Source organism: Gymnodraco acuticeps, unplaced genomic scaffold (genome assembly GCF_902827175.1).
Source record: "Gymnodraco acuticeps unplaced genomic scaffold, fGymAcu1.1, whole genome shotgun sequence".
Lineage (NCBI taxonomy): Eukaryota > Metazoa > Chordata > Actinopteri > Perciformes > Bathydraconidae > Gymnodraco > Gymnodraco acuticeps.
Window position 1 is genome coordinate 84,153 of NW_022990865.1, and position 19,858 is coordinate 104,010.

Genomic DNA, 19,858 nt, shown 5'->3' on the forward strand with positions numbered 1-19,858 from the left:
TCTCTATCTAGCTCTCTCTATCTCTCTCTCTACTCTCTCTCTTATCTAGATCTCTCTCTCTCTCTCGCTCTCTCTCTCTCTCTCTCTCTCTCTCTCTAGCTCTCTCTCTCTCTCTTTAGCTCTCTCTCTCTCTAGCTCTCTCCCTTTTTCTCTCTCTCTCTATCTGGGTGTTCATGGTTTATAATTAATTCCTAGTTTAGAGTCATATCTGAACACACCCACACTCACACACATTGAGAGTGCTAATTGAATTTTTAAGCTGCTGCTGTTCGTTAGCATTTTGCCTTGTAATATGTTGTGTGCTACTATGTGTGTGTGTGTGTGGTGTGTGTGTGTGTGTTGTGTGTGTGTGTGTGTGTGTGGTGTGTGTGTGTGTGTGGGTGTGTGTGTGTGTGTGTGTGTGTGTGTGTGTGTGTGTGTGTGTGTGGTGTGTGTGTGTGTGTGTGTGTGTGTGTGTGTGTGTGTGTGTGTGTGTGTGTGTGTGTGTGTGTGTGGGTGTGTGTGTGTATGGCAGCACTGATTCATATTTTAATGTAGTCCTGGGATCTGGGATTTCTACTATGTGTGTATTGTAACACTTTCACAGTCGGCTGTGCCTGTGGTGTGAATTAGTGCTCAGACCATTTCACTAATGGAGAGGCAGCTGACGTCACAGCAACAAGCTTGTTCATTGCAGTACATTAGTAGTGTATGATTCATGATGTTAAAATAAATGTAGCAGTGGATCATGATTGGCCAAACAGAAGTGACATTACAACAAGCACATCATCAACTGGTGATGCACTAACCTACATGTGCTCATCAGTGTTTGTGGGGAGGAGGCCATCCAGAGGGATTGCCAGTCTGAACTTTAACTGCCTTTCAATGTGTTCTTCAGTCCTGGGACACCTTTAATGGAGCTTGTGCACTCATGATGCTAGTGTTGCTACCGTTAACGCATGCACTCACTTCTCAACCCAACAAGCAGCAGCACAGTCACAACAGGCACTGCACCAGTTTTAGGAAATAAAGAATATTACCACACGGATCTAATGAAAGCTACAACTCTGTTGCTGTGAGGATCTAGGCCACATTCCAGAAGAACTGCAGTCTGACTGTGCAGTCCATGGATGTATAATAAGAACTGGATACAGCGTCGGAGGCGGGGCCTCGTTCATTCCTTTGAGAGCTGCTCATTGGCGCATGAAGAAAAAATGTCCTGTCATTTTCTAAAGCAAAACGTCACAGATTACCCGACATGCCTGGCTGTCAGAGCAGGAGTACCCGTTGGAAAAAATAAAAAAGTATATATGTAATTACAGGTGGATTACTTTGCTTTTATAAATAAATTATATGAGTAGTCAAGTAAATGGAAGAAGCTAAGCAAAAGTGTTAGTGAGTGTTTGTGTGTGCGTGTGTGTGTGTCCCCGAAAGACCTGAAACAATTACAAATAGGTGCACACTTACCTTTATGTGCTCCTAGCAATACATGTTCTGTGTGTTAAAATAGAATGAAGCTGTCACTCACCGGCCACAGTGACCTTGGCAGTTCTGCTAACAATGGTGCCCAGTCCTTCCAGTGTGGCAAGGCACTGGTATTCCCCCTCATCAGGTCGGTGGTGCCGCGAGTGGACAATGTTCTGCACCAGCAGCGAGCCGTTAGCCAGCTGCTGCCGCCGCTCGTCCACCACGGCGCTCAGCATCACGCCGTCCTTACGCCATGTGAGGAGGGGGGGTCCTGCTCCTGCATCGCTCTGCGCCTGGCAGTCCAGCTGCAGCACGCCGCCTCGCACCGTCACTGAGTCCTGAGGCTCCTGGCTGAAAGAGAACTCCACAAAACTCCCTATACCCGACGAGGAGGAGGAGGCATCTGGGGCTAGAGGAGGAGAAATAAATAGGTAAAGTTAGATGGAACCACCAAAACATGATATCAACCGATTTTTATTAAAGGTCCCATGTCATGCTTTTCTGGTTATTACCCGTCCCCTTGTGTGTTATGTAGCTTTTTCTGCATGTAAACGGTCTGCAAAGTCACAAACCCTCAAAGTACACCCTGTAGCGAGTAAAACTCTAACACTAGAGTGTTAGTCTAGTGTTAGTGCTAGTGGAGCCTCGCAGCGGCAAAACTGTGGCGTGCTTACACTGTAGGTGCACCGCGTTTGGGGGTGCGGGGGGGGGGGGTGCGGGTGCTAGTGGAGCCTCACAGATGGGGGTGCTGCAGCCCCCTCAGCGTCCATGGTGCTCAGGCTGAGTTCAGGCTGAGTTTCGCGATGTCTCGCTGTCTCGCAGACCCCGCGCAGCAACCAGGAAACAACACCAGCAATACAGCTCACACTGTCCGCTCCTCACAGCAGCAAGCCGCGCAATGTCTCACCAACACGGCACCCAGACCCCACGCAGCATTCTCATCTGTTTGTCATTACTGGTGTCATTTTCTGGTTGCTAACAAACGCCATTGTAAAACATAATCACTGATGTTCCGCTGTAATGGTGGTTGACTCATCAGAACAGAGTGGGCGAGCTGACCAATCAGAGCACACTGGGCTCACAGGGAGGGGGGGGAAGGAGCTCCAGCAAGCCGTGTAGGACAGAGAGTGAATACACATACTATACAGAGATGCTGTATGAGAAACCAATGTGAGTTTGGAACATTGAACAATGTAAATCTATTCTAGTAGACCTCAAATGAAATGAAATAGGGCTGCTCGATTATGGCAACAATCATAATCACGATTACGTTAGTCAATATTGATATCACGATTATTAAATACAATTATTAATTGACTTTGAAAACATCAATTTATTGAACTTTAAAAAATAAATAAAATAATAATAATTTGAACAGTATCTTTTTAACAGTTGATTACCCTGAACTTTAAGTATAATTCAACTGCAAAGTATTCAGCTGAAGCCACATATTTTTCAACTTCTCCACACGCATTTGTCATATAGGGCAGTTAGTGCAGATCTGGTGAAATGATGCCGAGATCGCATTGCGTAATGCTTGTCCATAGTGTTAACCAGTTGTCCATAGTGTTAGCCAGCAGCTTAAACCCCTGGTTGCCAACTGTGCTAACTGGGCGCATGTCTTTAGCTATGTAGAATGTGATGGCATCAGTGGCGCTGCCCATTGGGGTGCTAGGGGCGCCGCCCCACCTCTTCCCACATTCTAGATTGTCATTAAAAAATCAGTCATTAATTTTATACATTTTTTTTTAATGAACAAGGTACATATTATATAGTTGGTGTCATTTAAATGTATAATCTACAATAAAATATCGATAAAAATAGTTTTACGATGTCTAAAGTTACTGATAAGTCACGTGTTTCCTGCTTGGGGCGCAGACATCTTTGGCCATTGACTCTCGTTATAAGGGGTGGATGTGCAGTCCGTACCTCTTCAATGCAACAGATAGGAGCAGCTCGGGGCGCACCAAACATCGCCCAAAGCAGCTGTTGACACCGCCAACAACTAGGGGGCAGCAGGAGCTCCAGAGTGAGAGATTGACGTTTGAATGAGAGAGTTAGACAGAGAAGGAGTGTGAACAAAACTAGATAGAGAATATGGAGAAGGAAAATGATGTTTAATCCTTAAAGAAACCCCCTTTGAGAGGAGGACACTGGAGGGAAAGCTGAGAGTGAAAGAGCTCGGACCTGGAGCCTCATTTATAAAGGGATATACGCTCAAAAAATGGCGTACGCCAGTTTCTACGCAATGTTTGCGATTTATAAAATACTAACTTGACGGGAAAATGTGCGGTCCTCCACGCAAACTCTAACCCATGCGTACGCACTAAGCACAAAAACGGGAGAGACGAGAAACTGTGACACCGTTGGCAGAAGGAAGAATGGAGAGACATATGTGGAAATAATACCATAAACAAAATGTTACCTCTCATTTATCACATATGAAGAATTCATTTTCAAACATTGATTAAAGCCAATCTTAAAATGATTTAACAAACGCCTGTTTGAGACTCCTCAGTGCACACAAACACATAACTTGGAGAAATAAATACGGATATGTTATTTAAAACCACCTCGAATATGTTGTCCTAAAGTTATGAAATGTTTTCTCATAAATGATGCGGTAAGCCAACCCAGTCTCACAAAAAAACGTGTAATAACTACGTTGGTCCACAACTTGGGACGTAGTATTTCTACAAAAACGCCTCTGAAATGGTAAGATCCCTATGTCACGTGATCTTCACATTTCTCCCTGCAGAAAAAAAAAACATGGCCGACATTCGTTTTATTCTCGGTGGAAAATGCCTATTTTAAGGTTAAAATAAAGATTAAAATGCGTTTTGATATAATTTGATGTGAGAAATATGAGTTGTTATTTCAGATTATGTGTGCAGTGGATGTACATGATCTTTACTTTGCTAGTTATTACGAAGATTACTTCAGGAAATTGTGTCCGTTTAACGTTTTCATTGTTACCAAGGTGGTTGCTAGGGACGCTGCTATCGATATTATTTCTGTTATGTTGTGTAACTGTTTAATGGTGTAATCTTTATTGCTACCCCCGACCCGTCAATGTATAGTGTTGGTCCACAGCGCAAACGTATTAGTTTAACAAAATCTGCATCTAAAATTGTGGCATAGATATGTTATTTTCCCCTGTGCAATTCTCCATTTACTCAACAATAACACATAATTATCCTTGTGTGTATTTATCTGTTTGATTAATAAACACAAGTTGGAGTCCGTCAGGACCGAGGGTCGGAGCAGCTAATTTGCTTTAGAGAATTTTACACCCGGAAGTAAGTATTCTCTCCGCTTCGCTTGACAAACCCCGTGATAGTCCTCAAGCTCTGATTGGATGTTTGAGTGTGCTCCGAGGGTTACGCCGAGCGTCGAACAGCACTTTGAAATGGGATGGAACCACGGCACACTGTCCAAAACTGGATTTGAACGGGTCCACCCCGTCCCCCCCTCCCCCACCCCGTCCCCAGAACTACACATGCTGGCTATTGCTCTATGGCACGTCTCTGCTGGGAGTTGTAGTTTTAAAAGACGTTTTCGTATTTCCCATAATAAGAAGTTGCCAGTATTAAACTGTGTACATCCCTGGAGGTTTAGGGGATAGGAAACACTCAAATTGAAAACATATAATTAATAAATGGGTGAAAATTGCTTGTGCCCATAATGGGCAGCATTAATATATACCCACATGCCAGCTAAGGTCAGAAGAGCTTTGTTTAACAGCTGGTCTTATGTCTGTGACCCCTCCTGTTGTTCATTGATAAGCCTGAAACATGCACTTGTCAAGATTCAGAGGCAAATATGGCAGTAGCCATCGATCAGCTTAAGATAAGATATACTTTATTGATCCCAAGTTGGAAACATTTGCGTTACATCAGCATGTGTAACAGTTGTAAATATGCAGTGGTGTTTATTTGTAAATCATTTATTATAATCACACAAATTCTGTGTTTTATATTTAATAATTCTGTGTTCTTTATTTATTGATTGTTCAATACCTGACAAGGCCGGAGATGAAATATCATACATCTTATAAGAGTATAATACATTATGTATAATATCAGTTAAAATAAGTGCTTCAACATAGTTAACATTGCTGGACGTACACAAATATTGATAGATGTCTTGTAATGCACTGTTGAGGAACCTGCGACCCAAGTTTTTCAGTCAATGCATAAACTACACTGTAGTTGTGTATAATATGATATGTCAATAAACCTTAGAAAATCTTGAAATCTTGAAAGGGATGTGCAAAATAGTCATTATATACAGTCTTTAATGAACTATTAGTAGAGAATAACGAGTAATTAATATACTTTATAGGGATCCTATTAATATCTAATAATAAAAATAAGGAAATTCAATAACATGCTTTAACCACTAGGTGTCCCTTTGATGTTTTGCATCAATCTTGATACAGGGTACTTATTATATGTTGTACTTTGGATTCCTAAAGCTTTTAGTATACTAACCCATCATCCAAGGTTAGTTTTCACTATAAGTACAACATATATTTGGACGGACACTATAATTTACAGTTTTTTACTATGTTCAATCTGAATTTTCTTTAAAATAAAAAACATCTATATTGATTCTGACTTTTCTACATCCAACTCACAGGTTTATCATTACTTTGAGAACAAATATTATTAATTTAACCCTTTTAGAATATATGGTCATTTGTTCTGGGAATGTCATTTTCGAGCCTGAGACCTGAAAAACAGGCTCAGGGCTTAACAGGTTAATTGCACAGCCCTAAAATGAAATACGTCTTATTGTTATAATCAGTGTTGTGCTAGTTACTGAAAACCAGTAACTAGTTACCATTACTAGTTACTTCATTTCAAAAGTAACTCAGTTACTTTACTGATTACCTACACCCAAAAGTAATGCGTTACTGTGAAAAGTAACGTTTTCGTTACTTGAAAAAAGGGCTCCCATTAATGCCCTTATAGCCTTCATTTCAGTACTGTTATTGCATTGGAGAATAATACTATCTGTTGATCAACTTGACATGCATTATATGCAATCTGGATTGCATCGATATTAGCTGGCTTTCCATTTTTGTATATTCTTTCTCCAGGTAGTTGGAAAAAGTTTTCCGTCCCATATGCCGCCCAGACATGCTATCATGCTAACTAGCTCCCTGAAAGCGGGTGACTCCACTGTAGCAATAGCCTGCATGTGTTCTACAACATACCGTGCAATGGCTTTATCCACTTTTCCCTGGATAACAGTCCTTTGGTTAAAATCCAGCCGCTGTTGCTTAGGTGGAGGTGGAGTGGCGTCAGCTGAGTCTCTGTGGTCTTAGTTACTAGCTTTGTCCCATCATGTTGTTTTTGCAGATGTTTTAAGAGATTTGAATGACTGGTTTGGGCAGTAGATAGGATCTTTGACCCGCCAGGACACAACTTACATTTAACTTAAACGTTCTTTTCTTTGTGCTCGACAAAAGTGAAATAGTGAGAATATCTCCAGGTGGAGAAACTAGACTTGAGCTCCGCCGCCGCCATGATAGTCTTGTTAGTAAACAACACAAACACGCCCACAGCCCGTCTCCGCATGTGACATAGGAAGTATCAAAGTACATTTACTCAAGTACTGTACTTAAGTACAGTTCTCATCTCTGTTCGCCTGGCTGTTGACTATATCAAAAAACTAACGCAGTAACGGAGTAACGCACCATGTAGTAACGGTAACTGAGTTACTGAATTTAAAAAGTAATGCGTAAGAGTACTAGTTACTGCCAAAAATAACGGCGTTACAGTAACGCGTTAGTCCCAACACTGGTTATAATAGATAAATATGTGAGATGCAAACAGATGAATGATATGAAGTGAGAAACAACACGGTCTGCAGTGAGAGTATAATAAATATTAAATACTAAATAATTAGTAAGTCTTGAAGTAATGAAATATCCCAAAACACACAATCAAAATGTATCATCACATTTGGCATTTGACTGATCCGGGGTCAGGCCAAACGCCTGTTTCTCTATCTGCCTATACTATACTATAGTTACAGCATCACATCTGCATCCTTTGAGCGTATAGTTACTTTGAGCAGCTAATGATAACAATGAAGGAAATAACCATGTGTACTGTGTCGTATTATAAACATATTTTCAGTTGGTCCAACCATAGCAGCCTGGATCCAGGTGAGTGTTCGGGATCAACCTTTAAGCCGTGCCCTCTTCCTCTGCACACTCAGTGTCAGCAGCAGCATGGGAAAAAAAAAGATTGGGTTTATTTTCTAATGCTTTTATGTACATGTTGATTTATTCATGATTTGGCTGATGTATTCCTTCATATTTGTGTCATCCCAGCAGAAGACATGAAGCAGTTTAGCCTCTGACCTGCAGTTGTTTACGCTGCAGGATAACTCCTCATATCTACCAAAGCCACATCAACCTGTTTATTATTAGTTTTGATGTTTCTATGTTTAATTTAATCTTTTGACAGGCTCTGATGGCGGCAGCTTCTCCTCTCGTCTTTGATGCCTCGCTGCTAAATATCCTTTCATCTCCATCAGAGCCGCAGCATTAGCTCAGAGCCACCGCTAAGCGTCTGTGTCCTGGAGAGTCTAAAAAGAGACTGAACAAACTGAAGTCACTCCGTTACACCACAAAGATGACTCTGAAGCGCAGCAGATGTTCTTTTTTTTCTTTTTAATTTTGACTTTCCTTTCAAACCCTCACAGCTTCAGTTCCTCCTGCAAACATCAGACTAAAGACTCTGGGTCTGTCCTAACTGGGACCAGAGACAAACACTCAAAATAAAATAAATGTTTATGTATGGCTGGGTTTGCCTAGATCTGTTTATTTTTTACTCTCAAACAGGCCAGCACATGGAATTAATAAGAAGCAGTTTGGTGAGCACAGGATGCAGGCAGGACTTCAGCTCTCACTGAAGTGACTCTGAAGGGCTATGTTTCTATTTGATTATTGAGATTTCTCATATTTCTCTATATATTTACTTATTGTACAACCATTAAATGGTGTCTGTATCCCAGGGGATACAGCCATTTGACAGGATGTGTTAATATACTGTAGGTGTAATAAATAACAAATAACAGTGTAACATGGGTATAACATGGATATAATGTGTTTGTATTATGTGAGCCCCCCTGGCGTTGTCCTCTTGGAATTTGCCCATGCCATCAGGGAAGAAACACTCCATTGATGTTAGACCTGGTCATTCAGTATATTCAGGAAGTCAGCTGACCTCATTATTTGGGAACGTAGCAGAACCTAGACCTGACCGACTGCAGCACCCCCAGAACATAATACTGCACCCACAGTACGGTACACTGTAAAAAAAGATCGTAATTTTACAGGAAATAACTGTAAATTGTTATAGTAATTATCATGTTTTTTTAAATAACTTGCAAAATCCTGTAAAATGACAGATATTAACTATAAATTCACAACCCAAAACATTATTTTAAGTATTTTGACAATAACAACAAATAACGTTTATTTCCTTTTTTTTACAGTAAATTTACCATATAATATTTACAGTACTTTTGCAATTTCAGAAAATACATGCAGATGTACGTAAAATAAAAAGTATTATCTGTAGTTAAATATGTAACCTCGTAATATAAAAGTATATTACTATTATAAGACTATAAGATATTTCTTTGTAATTTTAAGGTAAACATAAAACTGAAAAAAAAGCGTCAAATAAAAAAACCGTAAAATGTAAATAAAACATTTTTACATAAATTATTTTCTCAATATTCGATTGAATCCACCACAAACATAAAATATCCAATGTTGAAACAAAAGTAAATAAATATGTTTTCATTGAATTCCTAACTTACTATATTGTAAACATCTACAGATGACAATATCATTAAAAAAAATAAAAATCATAGAAAGTGGATACATCTCTGCAGGGAGGACCAAGGTTTAAAACACACACTGTTATTTACTCAACAATAAGTCACAGTTATCCTTGTTTTATTTATGTGTTCTGTTGCTGTGTTTTTTTCTCCCATTGGTTAATTTACAGTAATAAAAGTTAGTTTTACAGTATAATGTATGGTTTTCGGATTCTGGCCGACAGCCAGAGCTACGGCACTTGAAATAGAATTCAGCCATAACACGGCAGACAAGTCAGGCATGTTTGGAATGAGTCCACAACACTCCTGATTGGTTAATATAAACGTAATTGAAGAAACCTGCCAATGAGAACTGTCCGCGCCTGTCGTTCACATTTGAAACATCCAAGTCAGTTTGAGCGGGTCTCCTCCTGCGAGCTACAGCTGTCTGTGTGTCTGCTGCAGGAGTTTATGGATTAATATCGGGATCGTTTTACATCTACACGTTAAATATGAGCATCGGGACGTCAACAAAGAACAGAAGACTTGAGATCTGTTGAGTCCTGCAACTGTAATGGAGTTAAACATGTATTTAGATAATCCTTAGTTTGTGAATGTTTCATTTAAGATTACGTTTATTCTTCTAGTTAGCTGAGTTTCTTCCCATTAAGTGGGTATGCATCATTAATAGGTTGTTAAATGTTAAGAAGCCCTGAGATGCTGTTTCTTGCAAGATGTTGGTGCGCCCGGTGTTGCAGTATAACTTGAGTCATGACAACTGGCGACATTCTGTTATTTTCGTCATAGGGGATCCATTGTTGACTTACCAGGAAATAAACATGTCGATCGCCTCGTTTGTCGTTTACGTTCATCTTTTGCTATATCTGCCTTCCTACGATCACTTTGATGCACATTCAGTACTCGTATGTGAGGTTGTGGGTGAGAGGTGGATATCGTGACGCTTACAGGGAGGTATCGAACATTACAAAGTAGGTGACTGTGTGGATGCCTGTTCAAAATATTGCAAACTTAAATAAATCACTTAAATTATATATTTGTGTCCGACTTTCATTTGTACATCGTTCTTAATGTGATGTATAGTAGCTTTGATAGCTGTCCATACCTTCAGACAGCCTAAAAGTAAAACACAAGTTGTTTATTCACAGCCCGACCGCTCATCGACATGACTGGATCACTCATGACAAGTTGTGATCAGCTCCGATTAAATTGTGATATCAATTCTGTAGCTATTCTCCAGATAGCACGTTTTTTTTATGAAATACCTGTATCCCTCTCATCACAACAAGACTCTACACTGTGCAGGAAAAACAATTACATACATGAAAATAACCTTGATGCATGGGAATGAAACACACAAACTATCTTCCGTGGCTATACTGATATGTCACAGTAACGGTCAACCACAGAAAAGTAAGTCCAGTGGGGCACAAGTTGAATCCATATAATACGGTAGTTCTATTATGCCTTTAAGCCTATACATTTAACCCATAAGAACCCGGACCCATTTCTACTTTTGGGGAAATTAAGGGGAACGTCATTTAGACTAAATAGACCACAGTCAACAATGGGTCCTCAATGTACACGCCCCGGATTCCTATGACAAAAATAATAGAATGTCGCCAGTTGTCATGACTCAAGTTATACTGCAACACCGGGAAACCCGGCATAACATGTGGCTGCTAATGTTAGCTTACAGTTTATTGCAGTGCTGCCGCCTCACCCTCTCGTCTCCAACACGGGAGAATTACACATAAACATGCAGCGGGGTGTCACAGTGTTGTCGCCAAGTTTAATGTAAAGTTTCACAGCTTTTTTACAGCGGAATCTAGTTTGTTAATGTTCAGTAGCCAACAGCTAGCATAGCATAAACAGCTAACCGCTAATGTTCGGCTAACTTGCTAGTTAGCTCTGCTCTATATATTACAAGCTAGCATGACTAGCTAATGTCACACTGTGTGAACTAAAATACTTTTTGTATTACTACATCATACATGCTTGGTCCAAATCACTGCTAAATTAATTATTTTTGAAAATGTATAGTAAAGAAACACTCAGCCATGCATGAAATAACATAGCAAAATAATACGGGTAATGTTTGACCCATGTTGTCTCTTAGAAGTGTAGTGATACAAACATGATTTGTATTCAAAAAGTAAGAAAGGGAAAAATAAAAATTAGAATTGGTGTTGATCCAAAACAGGTTAATTGAAGAATACCTGGAATCCTAAATGGTTTAAGTAATTTATTGCAAAGATATTTACAATTAAAACTAATTCGGGTCACTTTTGACACATGTTGGTTGTATTTTGCGTAACAAAGGGTTAACATGACAGCTGTGATGTTCACTCTTTTGACAGAGCAGCAGTGGACGATTACAAAATACTCAAATCTTATTGTACAGGGACATGATGCAGATTTCATCACCTGAAGATGAAAATATAGATTCAGCGATATGTACAATTTTAAGGAAATAGACTGTTAGTGGTATTGACCTAAGCTCCGCAGCTGTAGCTAGGCACTGCTAATGAAAGCTCAAGTGCTCAATTTGTTGGTTTGTATTTTTTATTAAGAATTGACCAAACATATCTTCCTCTTCGAAATCCCAGTTGTACTTCGCTAACACGCAGTGCCTGGGAGGGTGTGTTTGATTGTTCCCACCCTTACCTCATTTTGGACTAGGTCATGTTAGACAAGCAATCCAGTGGTTAGTTTTAGGGTACGCTCCATTGTTTGTTTTTTTATTTATTCACTTTAAGAGACAGGGATTTCAGAAACAAGTCTCACAAGTTTGGCTCGAGGTAAAATTAACAAAAGCTAACTGTTGTTAGACTATGTTCCCCCCTTCTAAACTTATGAAATAATCAATGCCCTTGGGATGCTCTCAATAACGTGTGTGTGTGTGTGTGTGTGTGTGTGTGTGTGTGTGTGTGTGTGTGTGTGTGTGTGTGTGTGTGTGTGTCTGTGTGCTTCAAAGGTCCATCATACAAGATGTAGGGGATCTATTGGCAGCTGCTGATAATAACATCCATCATTATGGTTTACTAATAGTTGTGAGGGAATAATTTTGTCTTTACTCCTAGATATTTAACCTTTCTGCCTGTTGACCTTTACGACGAACCCTAAGTCTGTTATCTGTCTTAAGGAATGGGAAGTCTCAGCTATTGTTGACATTACAAGTGTTATGACCGGTCAACACTCGGTCACAGAGCCAATGAGTCAGATAAGTGATTCAGTGTCTCCAGGTGTTCACGTATACCTTCCCCCAATATGCTGATTAGCTCTCTGTAAACTAGTTTAAAAGGGCTGTCGAGAGATAGGCTGGGCAGAATTTACATGATAACCCACCCGTGCAGTCAGAACCTTTTGCTGCTGTGACTTGTGATATGAATTCTCCGGCCGATGCTTGTAATAAACTACCAGTGTTTGACATCAAAGCTCCAACTCTCCTCGTGTCTCTCTGAGTCCTGACTCTCCATTGCTGCAGAAGTTTCCCTTACAATAGTTATCAGGAACCTAGGCCAGGATCCTGTTTGTGGACTTCAGCTCTGCCTTCAACACAACCCATCAGGACCAGAACATCTGTCCATCAGGACCAACACCTCTCTCCATCAGGACCAAAACCTCTCTCCATCAGGACCATCACCTCTCTCCATCAGGACCAAAACCTCTCTCCATCAGGACCAACACCTCTCTCCATCAGGACCAGAACCTCTCTCCATCAGGACCAGAACCTCTCTCCATCAGGACCAGAACCTCTCTCCATCAGGACCAAAACCTCTCTCCATCAGGACCAACACCTCTCTCCATCAGGACCAGAACCTCTCTCCATCAGGACCAGAACCTCTCTCCATCAGGACCAGAACCTCTCTCCATCAGGACCAAAACCTCTCTCCATCAGGACCAGAACCTCTCTCCATCAGGACCAAAACCTCTCTCCATCAGGACCAGAACCTCTCTCCATCAGGACCAACACCTCTCTCCATCAGGACCAGAACCTCTCTCCATCAGGACCAGAACTTCTCTCCATCAGGACCAACACCTCTCTCCATCAGGACCAGAACCTCTCTCCATCAGGACCAGAACCTCTCTCCATCAGGACCAGAACCTCTCTCCATCAGGACCAAAACCTCTCCATCAGGACCAGAACCTCTCTCCATCAGGACCAGAACCTCTCTCCATCAGGACCAGAACCTCTCTCCATCAGGACCAAAACCTCTCCACCAGGACCAAAACCTCTCTCCATCAGGACCAAAACCTCTCTCCATCAGGACCAACACCTCTCTCCACCTCAACAAGGCCCCCCCCCCCCCCCCCCCACTGACACTTTACCTCAGCCACAACGCAGACTCTATGTATTACATAATGGAGATCACAGGATGGTAAATAACGCAATGTTTAAATATTGCTAATTGCACATATTTTATATTCTATAATTTATTGCATTCTATTTCGATGTAAATTACTGCTTTATTTTATTTATATCTTAATATATTTGTATTACAGTGTTCTTAATATAGTTTGCTATCTGTGTACTTTTTTATTTTTTATTTGTATGTACGACACCTAGTCAAATTCCTCGTACGTGTGAACCTACCTGGCAATAAACCCATTTCTGGTTCCGAGTTGTTTGTCCTCTAGGTTGCACTGCCACGTCTACAGCAGCGCAGAATGGACCGAGGAAACATGATTGGGCCTCAAGTTTTTTGCAGCCAACATACATTATCCTACAAACTTGGGATAGGAGGGTGAGTGAACAAGTTATCCATTGGCTGGAACCTACATCCCCATTGTTAGACGTACTAAATCCTGCACACTGCTCCTTCAAATAAAAAATGTGAACATATGTCGCCATTTTGCAATTTCTGTTATTTTCAGTTGAGAATGTTTCAAAGTAATCTTAAAAAATTCAACTTCCTTTTTGTTTCTACTGTTTATAAGTATGATGTTTAAATATGAAATGCTGTATTCATTAGTTGTACTATAATTCTATAAATATTTTTATATATATAAGTTTTCAGAGTAATTGTTTCCTATAGAACATTTTGTGATGTCATTTTGTTGAACCTGTTTGATTGGAAAATGTTAGAAAAAAGCTGTAAAATAACAGTATTCTAGCTGTAGAACTTTAGGTTGTGTATATATTTTAGTGTTTGATCATACAAATCTCTTTTTTTTTTTAAATGTAAAAAACAGTTTTCTCATCAGAACTTTATTTAAGGTATTTGAATGTAACATTTTAAGACAATGGATTTTGAAAAGAGAGGAAAGTTTCCTCTAAAATCTTTAAGGACAATTTCTGTATACTAATTGCTTTTGCACTTTATTTCAGTTAATGTATTTTTACTTTAATTTAAGGGTTTTTGTTTGGCAGCCGCTGCTGCCAGTACTTTGACCGTTTTTTACATCACTTCATCCGCCTCTCTTCTCGAAGATGATGGTTCACCACTATCCTTCCAGGTTTTAATAATGCGTGGGACAGTTTTTAACTTGATTTTAGTAGTTCTTTGCTTGATGCAGGCCAATAATTTGACCCTTCTGAAACGGATTAACCACAGGATATGTCTTCCAACATGGTTGTTTAAGAAGTTAGAAGCTACTCAGCACATCGCCTGTGTCACGATTCTTATGTTATGTCACGTTTTTAGTTTTGTATGTCTAGGTTTGGGTTTATTTTGCTGTGCTGTTCTCCCTGTTTCATGTTTTCCTCCTTGTGTCTTGTCTGGTCCTTCTCCCTGTGTTTTCCTCCCTGTAGTTAGTTTCCCTGGTGTGTCTGATTGTGTTCACCTGTTGCCCTTGTGTTTATACCTCCTTTACCCAGCTGTTTATTGTTCCTTGATTACCCCTCCCTGTATTTAGTCTTGTCTCTTCCTGTGTTTCCTCGTTGGTTCATTGTTTGTTTGTCCTCCCTTCACGTCACATTTCATGTTTTTCTCTCCGGTCTTCCTCCATGTTTTTCATAGTCAGTTTTTGTGTTATTGTTTTCCTGAGTTACCATTTTGATCCATGCCATGTTTTGTTATCAGCTTTTAAATAAAGCTCGCTTTTTGTTTCTAAACCTTTTTCCGTTTTTGTAGTCTGTCGAATGTTTAAAATAGCAATCAATACATTCCAATATATTTATATATAAAATTGCCCATTTAAGGGTTAACTATGCTTTCTGCAAGTTTCTCTTGGAAATTAAAATATACTAACCCTACAAATCTTCAAACAAAAAACTAAAAATGTATACTTAACGGAAGGCATATATTCATAATGATGCCTCGATCAGTGAATCAAACTCCATGGGAAATAATAAAAAAAATACAATTAAAAATGATAAATCATCACAGTATATGATACTAATGTACTAATAATACAAATATAACACTTAGTGTCATTCAAACGGCTCATTTCAAAATAAACGTGGATTTGCGTAAAAAAATAGTTGTTCGGGTGTTTTGTTTGATTTTAAATAAACAAAGTCTTGGTTTTCAGAATAAGAACCTTTTATTTCCAAAATCACACGATAAATACATTTTTGAAGCTTGTAAGGGAAGATGACAGCTCTCACTCGCCACTCTGCTGTTCCGCAGCGCCGCCCCCCCCCCTCCCCCCTCCGGCTGAAATTATGAATGTAAGGCGTAATAAATGTAAGTGTCTGTCTCTGTTTCTCTCTAAAGGTGCTGCTGCAGTCTTTACAGCATTCAGGCCTGTTACAGGTCTTCCAGATTGCATCCAAATAAAAGTTAACCCGCTCTTATTCCTCAATCCTTTACTTGTTAATTTCCTTACCTATCCTTACTTCCTAGTTTCTATCTGTCCACCTTCTTCTCCGAACTCCTCTCCTTTATTCCTTCTCTCTCTTCTTGTCCTTCAAAGTTTCCTTTTTATTGATTCCCCTTCAGCAGCCCCCCCCCCCCACACACAGCCAGTGCATGTCCTTGTCGTCCTCAGTGTGATTTTCTCCCTATGCCTAATTTAAATGGTATTACGATGTGCTGTTCTTTCTAGGAAACTCTCAAGGGAATCATTTTGAAAATAAAAACCAGTAAAATAAAGAATTTCAACACGAAACAGAAACTGGGGGTTTAAGAATGTTCAAAAGCCTTTCTTATGTATTTAGGTAATCAGCTGATTGTCCTTAAACTCAAACAAATCCCAACATGATTATAGTTAATCATCACATGTCTTAGAATGAACTCAAACACTGACTTTATGGTTGAGTTTGACAGCAACAAGAGTTAGTCGTTTTTAAGCTAAAAAGCCAGAAATTGTCTGGTACTTCTTTGTCTTATTTGTTAGCAAATTCTATATATTTTAGTTGAAGAGAGTTGGCAGTGACAAAGCCAGATGATCCAAATATCAACTGGGCTTCATCACTTATGTTGAGCATGTTTTTAAATTTCAAATCAAACAGAGTTCAATATTTGGTTTGTTTAGTCACTTTTATTTTACTTATCTCCTTTTCATATGATATATAAACTCCTTTATATATGGTTCTCTTATTTTACAGACAAATGAATTGGTCTTACCAGATCATGTTGACACAGGTAGAGAGTGAAGTCAAATAAAATAAACAACTTAAATGAACTTTACTCTCACAATAACCTGTGTGGCTTCAAACCAAAAGACACCAACATATGGTCCTAATGACTTGTTTATCCCAGCTGATGGATCGCTGCCTCAGTTGATCAGCTGACTGTCACGAGGGAGCGGTATCTATCTACATAATAAAACAATTACATCATCTAATAATAAACTTGGCAGGTGGTTGAGGTGGTTCGGGCACCTAGTTAGGATGCCACCTGGGCGCCTCCCTAGGGAGGTGTTCCAGGCACGTCCAGCTGGGAAGAGACCAAGGGGTAGACCTAGGACCAGGTGGAGGGATTATATCTCTTCGCTGGCCTGGGAGCGCCTTGGGATCCCCCAGTCAGAGCTGGTTGATGTGGCCAGAGAAAATAAAGTTTGGGGCTCTCTGCTGGAACTGCTACCCCCGCGACCCGACCACGGATAAGCGGGAGAAGATGGATGGATGGAATAATAAACTTATCATTTTGGCTCCAATTAATGTAATGTCATCAGGACACTACACAACCCGTTTAGACTGAATGTGTGAATCTGTTACTATAGAAACAGACAGGCAGAACAGTGAGTCAACTCCACACACTGAGAGACTCTGACATCACAGAGGGAGAGGGGGGGATAGAGAGCCATCCAGGAGTTTAACTGATAAGATGAGAGTCGGTGACAGCAAGGTGGACAACAGCCAAGACCATCTGAACACACACACACACACATACACACACACACACACACACACACACGCTGGCTGGCACGCTGGGAGAGTGTCTGTAAAGCAGACTGCATTAAGACTCTGGAGAGCATCCAGAGACTGTGTGTGTTTAAATCCTACCAGCTGCTGCTGGCCAGCACAGAGTCATCCTGACTGAGAGGAGGGAACAGGGAGGAACAGAAACTGGATTGAAAGAAAGGCAGCCATCATCCAAATCACTAAACCCCCCAATCTGTCCCAGAGATACCATGGAAACCATCAGACAGCAACATCACAGGGAAGAACCACAGGCATCAGGATGATCAAAGACCATCCTACCTCTACTGATGAATCCTGATCAAGTCTGGCTTTTGGCTGCAGGAATGAGTGCTGGGAGCTCAGAGATTCGGCCTGATAGTCTTTCATATTTGGAGGAATGAAATGTTGGATGAGGAAAGGTTACCACATCATCACAGATCTTCTGTCAGAGGGCTGCTGAACATCTCTGCTCTCACTGTGGTAAGTGTTGGGTTTAATATTACAACTGTCAGCTGGTGTCTATATGTAATGCAGTGGAATCCGTGCATCAAGATGTGGATGTTTGACCACTGTCAGTGTTACAAATTAACTGATTAAATAAAGGTTTGAAATGAAATGAGAAATTAAAGAGCCACCTCTGGGTCTAGAAAGCTAAGCGGATGTGGAAGCACCTTAAACCTGAATGATTTCACACTGCCAGCAGGGGGCTCACTTCAATAGAAGTCTGTGAGAAATGTAACCTACTTTCCCTTGATTAATTACCTCATTATATGTTTTCCTAATAAGTGAATCGTCTTAATCACTTGATGCCACTCCTCTTCAATGGGCTACATTGGGTGATGTATGATCACATCAGAGTAAAATAGACAATAAAGTAGGATATGTATTGGGGCGGGGCTACCATGAGCTTGACAGGTGGCTGCCACGGTGTTGCCTGGTTTGGTTGCCCTTCGTCTTTTTTTCAGAACTCTACGTGTTTTTTTATTTGATAAAATAACTAACATTTTATCCACTCCCAAAAAACAAGACGACGAAAACCAAAACTCCAAACTGAAGCTTCAGAAGCACAGCCCACTAGACAACGAGTGACTACATCCACCTTATTTACAGACTATCCGTTCAAACGCATTTACACATTCCCCCTTTATAAAAGGTTGACTACAGCTTCACAGAACACTCAAACAAGTCATCATCCTCATCCTCATAAGCCTCAGAAGTGTTCCTATTATTGTGTCCACTCTCCTCTGAGCTCAGCATGAAACCAAAACCAAACAGTCAGCAGCAGGCCAATTACACACACACACACACACACACACTCACACACACACACACACACACACACACACACACACACACACACACACACACACACACACACACACACACACACACACGCACACACGCACACACACACACACACACACACACACACACACACACACACACACACACACACATAAACTGGTGTTGTCCAGCTGGTGTCAGAGCTCACTCCAGATGGGACCTTTACGTGTGTGTGTGTGTGTGTGTGTGTGTGTGTGTGTGTGTGTGTGTGTGTGTGTGTGTGTGTGTGTGTGTGTGTGTGTGTGTGTGTGTGTGTGGGTGGGTGTGTGTGTCATTAAGCCTTCATCAGGTCTCACCTGTGCCCCCCCCCCGTGTGTGTCTCAGTGAACTCTAGCAGTAACCCTCCCTGGTGCAGTGAGACAGCTGAGCTCTGACATGTGTCCAGCAGCAGAGGAACAGCAGGGTGACACTGACAGTGAGGACAGCATGGTCTGTGTCACTGCAGCACACTCAGTTCAGGGGCCACATACAGCCAAATGTGATCTCAAGTGGGCCGGACCAGTACAGTCGTAGCCTAATAACGTATACATAACTGCAACTCCAAATGGTGTCCTTTATTTAAAAATGTTCACATTTAATGATGAATCTGAACTAAAAAACATTATGAAAACCTTACATTTCTTAAGAAAAATAAGTGCAATCTCAACAATTCTATGCCTCAGTTTATCATTTACATGCATGACAACTTACAGATGACAGTGTGTCTGCAACACATTGAGTCACTGGTATCTGGAACTGAACAATATCCTATTTTACTTTATGATCAAAACTACTTGACAAGATCTAGCAATTATTTTACATTCATGTGCACATCTGTGTAGTAATCCTGACCACCACCATACAGAGTGAGAACTATTAAGGAATAATTCATGTCTTTGTCATTTTGAAACTGTGGCCGTCTTTTTTCAAAAC

General features: G+C 40.5%; 1 protein-coding gene across 1 annotated transcript in view; it reads right to left on the minus strand.

The window, feature by feature from the left end:
- The window catches only part of LOC117557425 (netrin receptor DCC-like), a 171,370-nt gene that overhangs the window by 49,142 nt on the left and 102,370 nt on the right, over nt 1-19,858 (minus strand). The window contains exon 2 of the mRNA XM_034233258.1: nt 1,508-1,855. Coding sequence (XP_034089149.1) covers nt 1,508-1,855 — 348 coding nt within the window. The remainder of the gene's footprint in view (nt 1-1,507; nt 1,856-19,858) is intronic.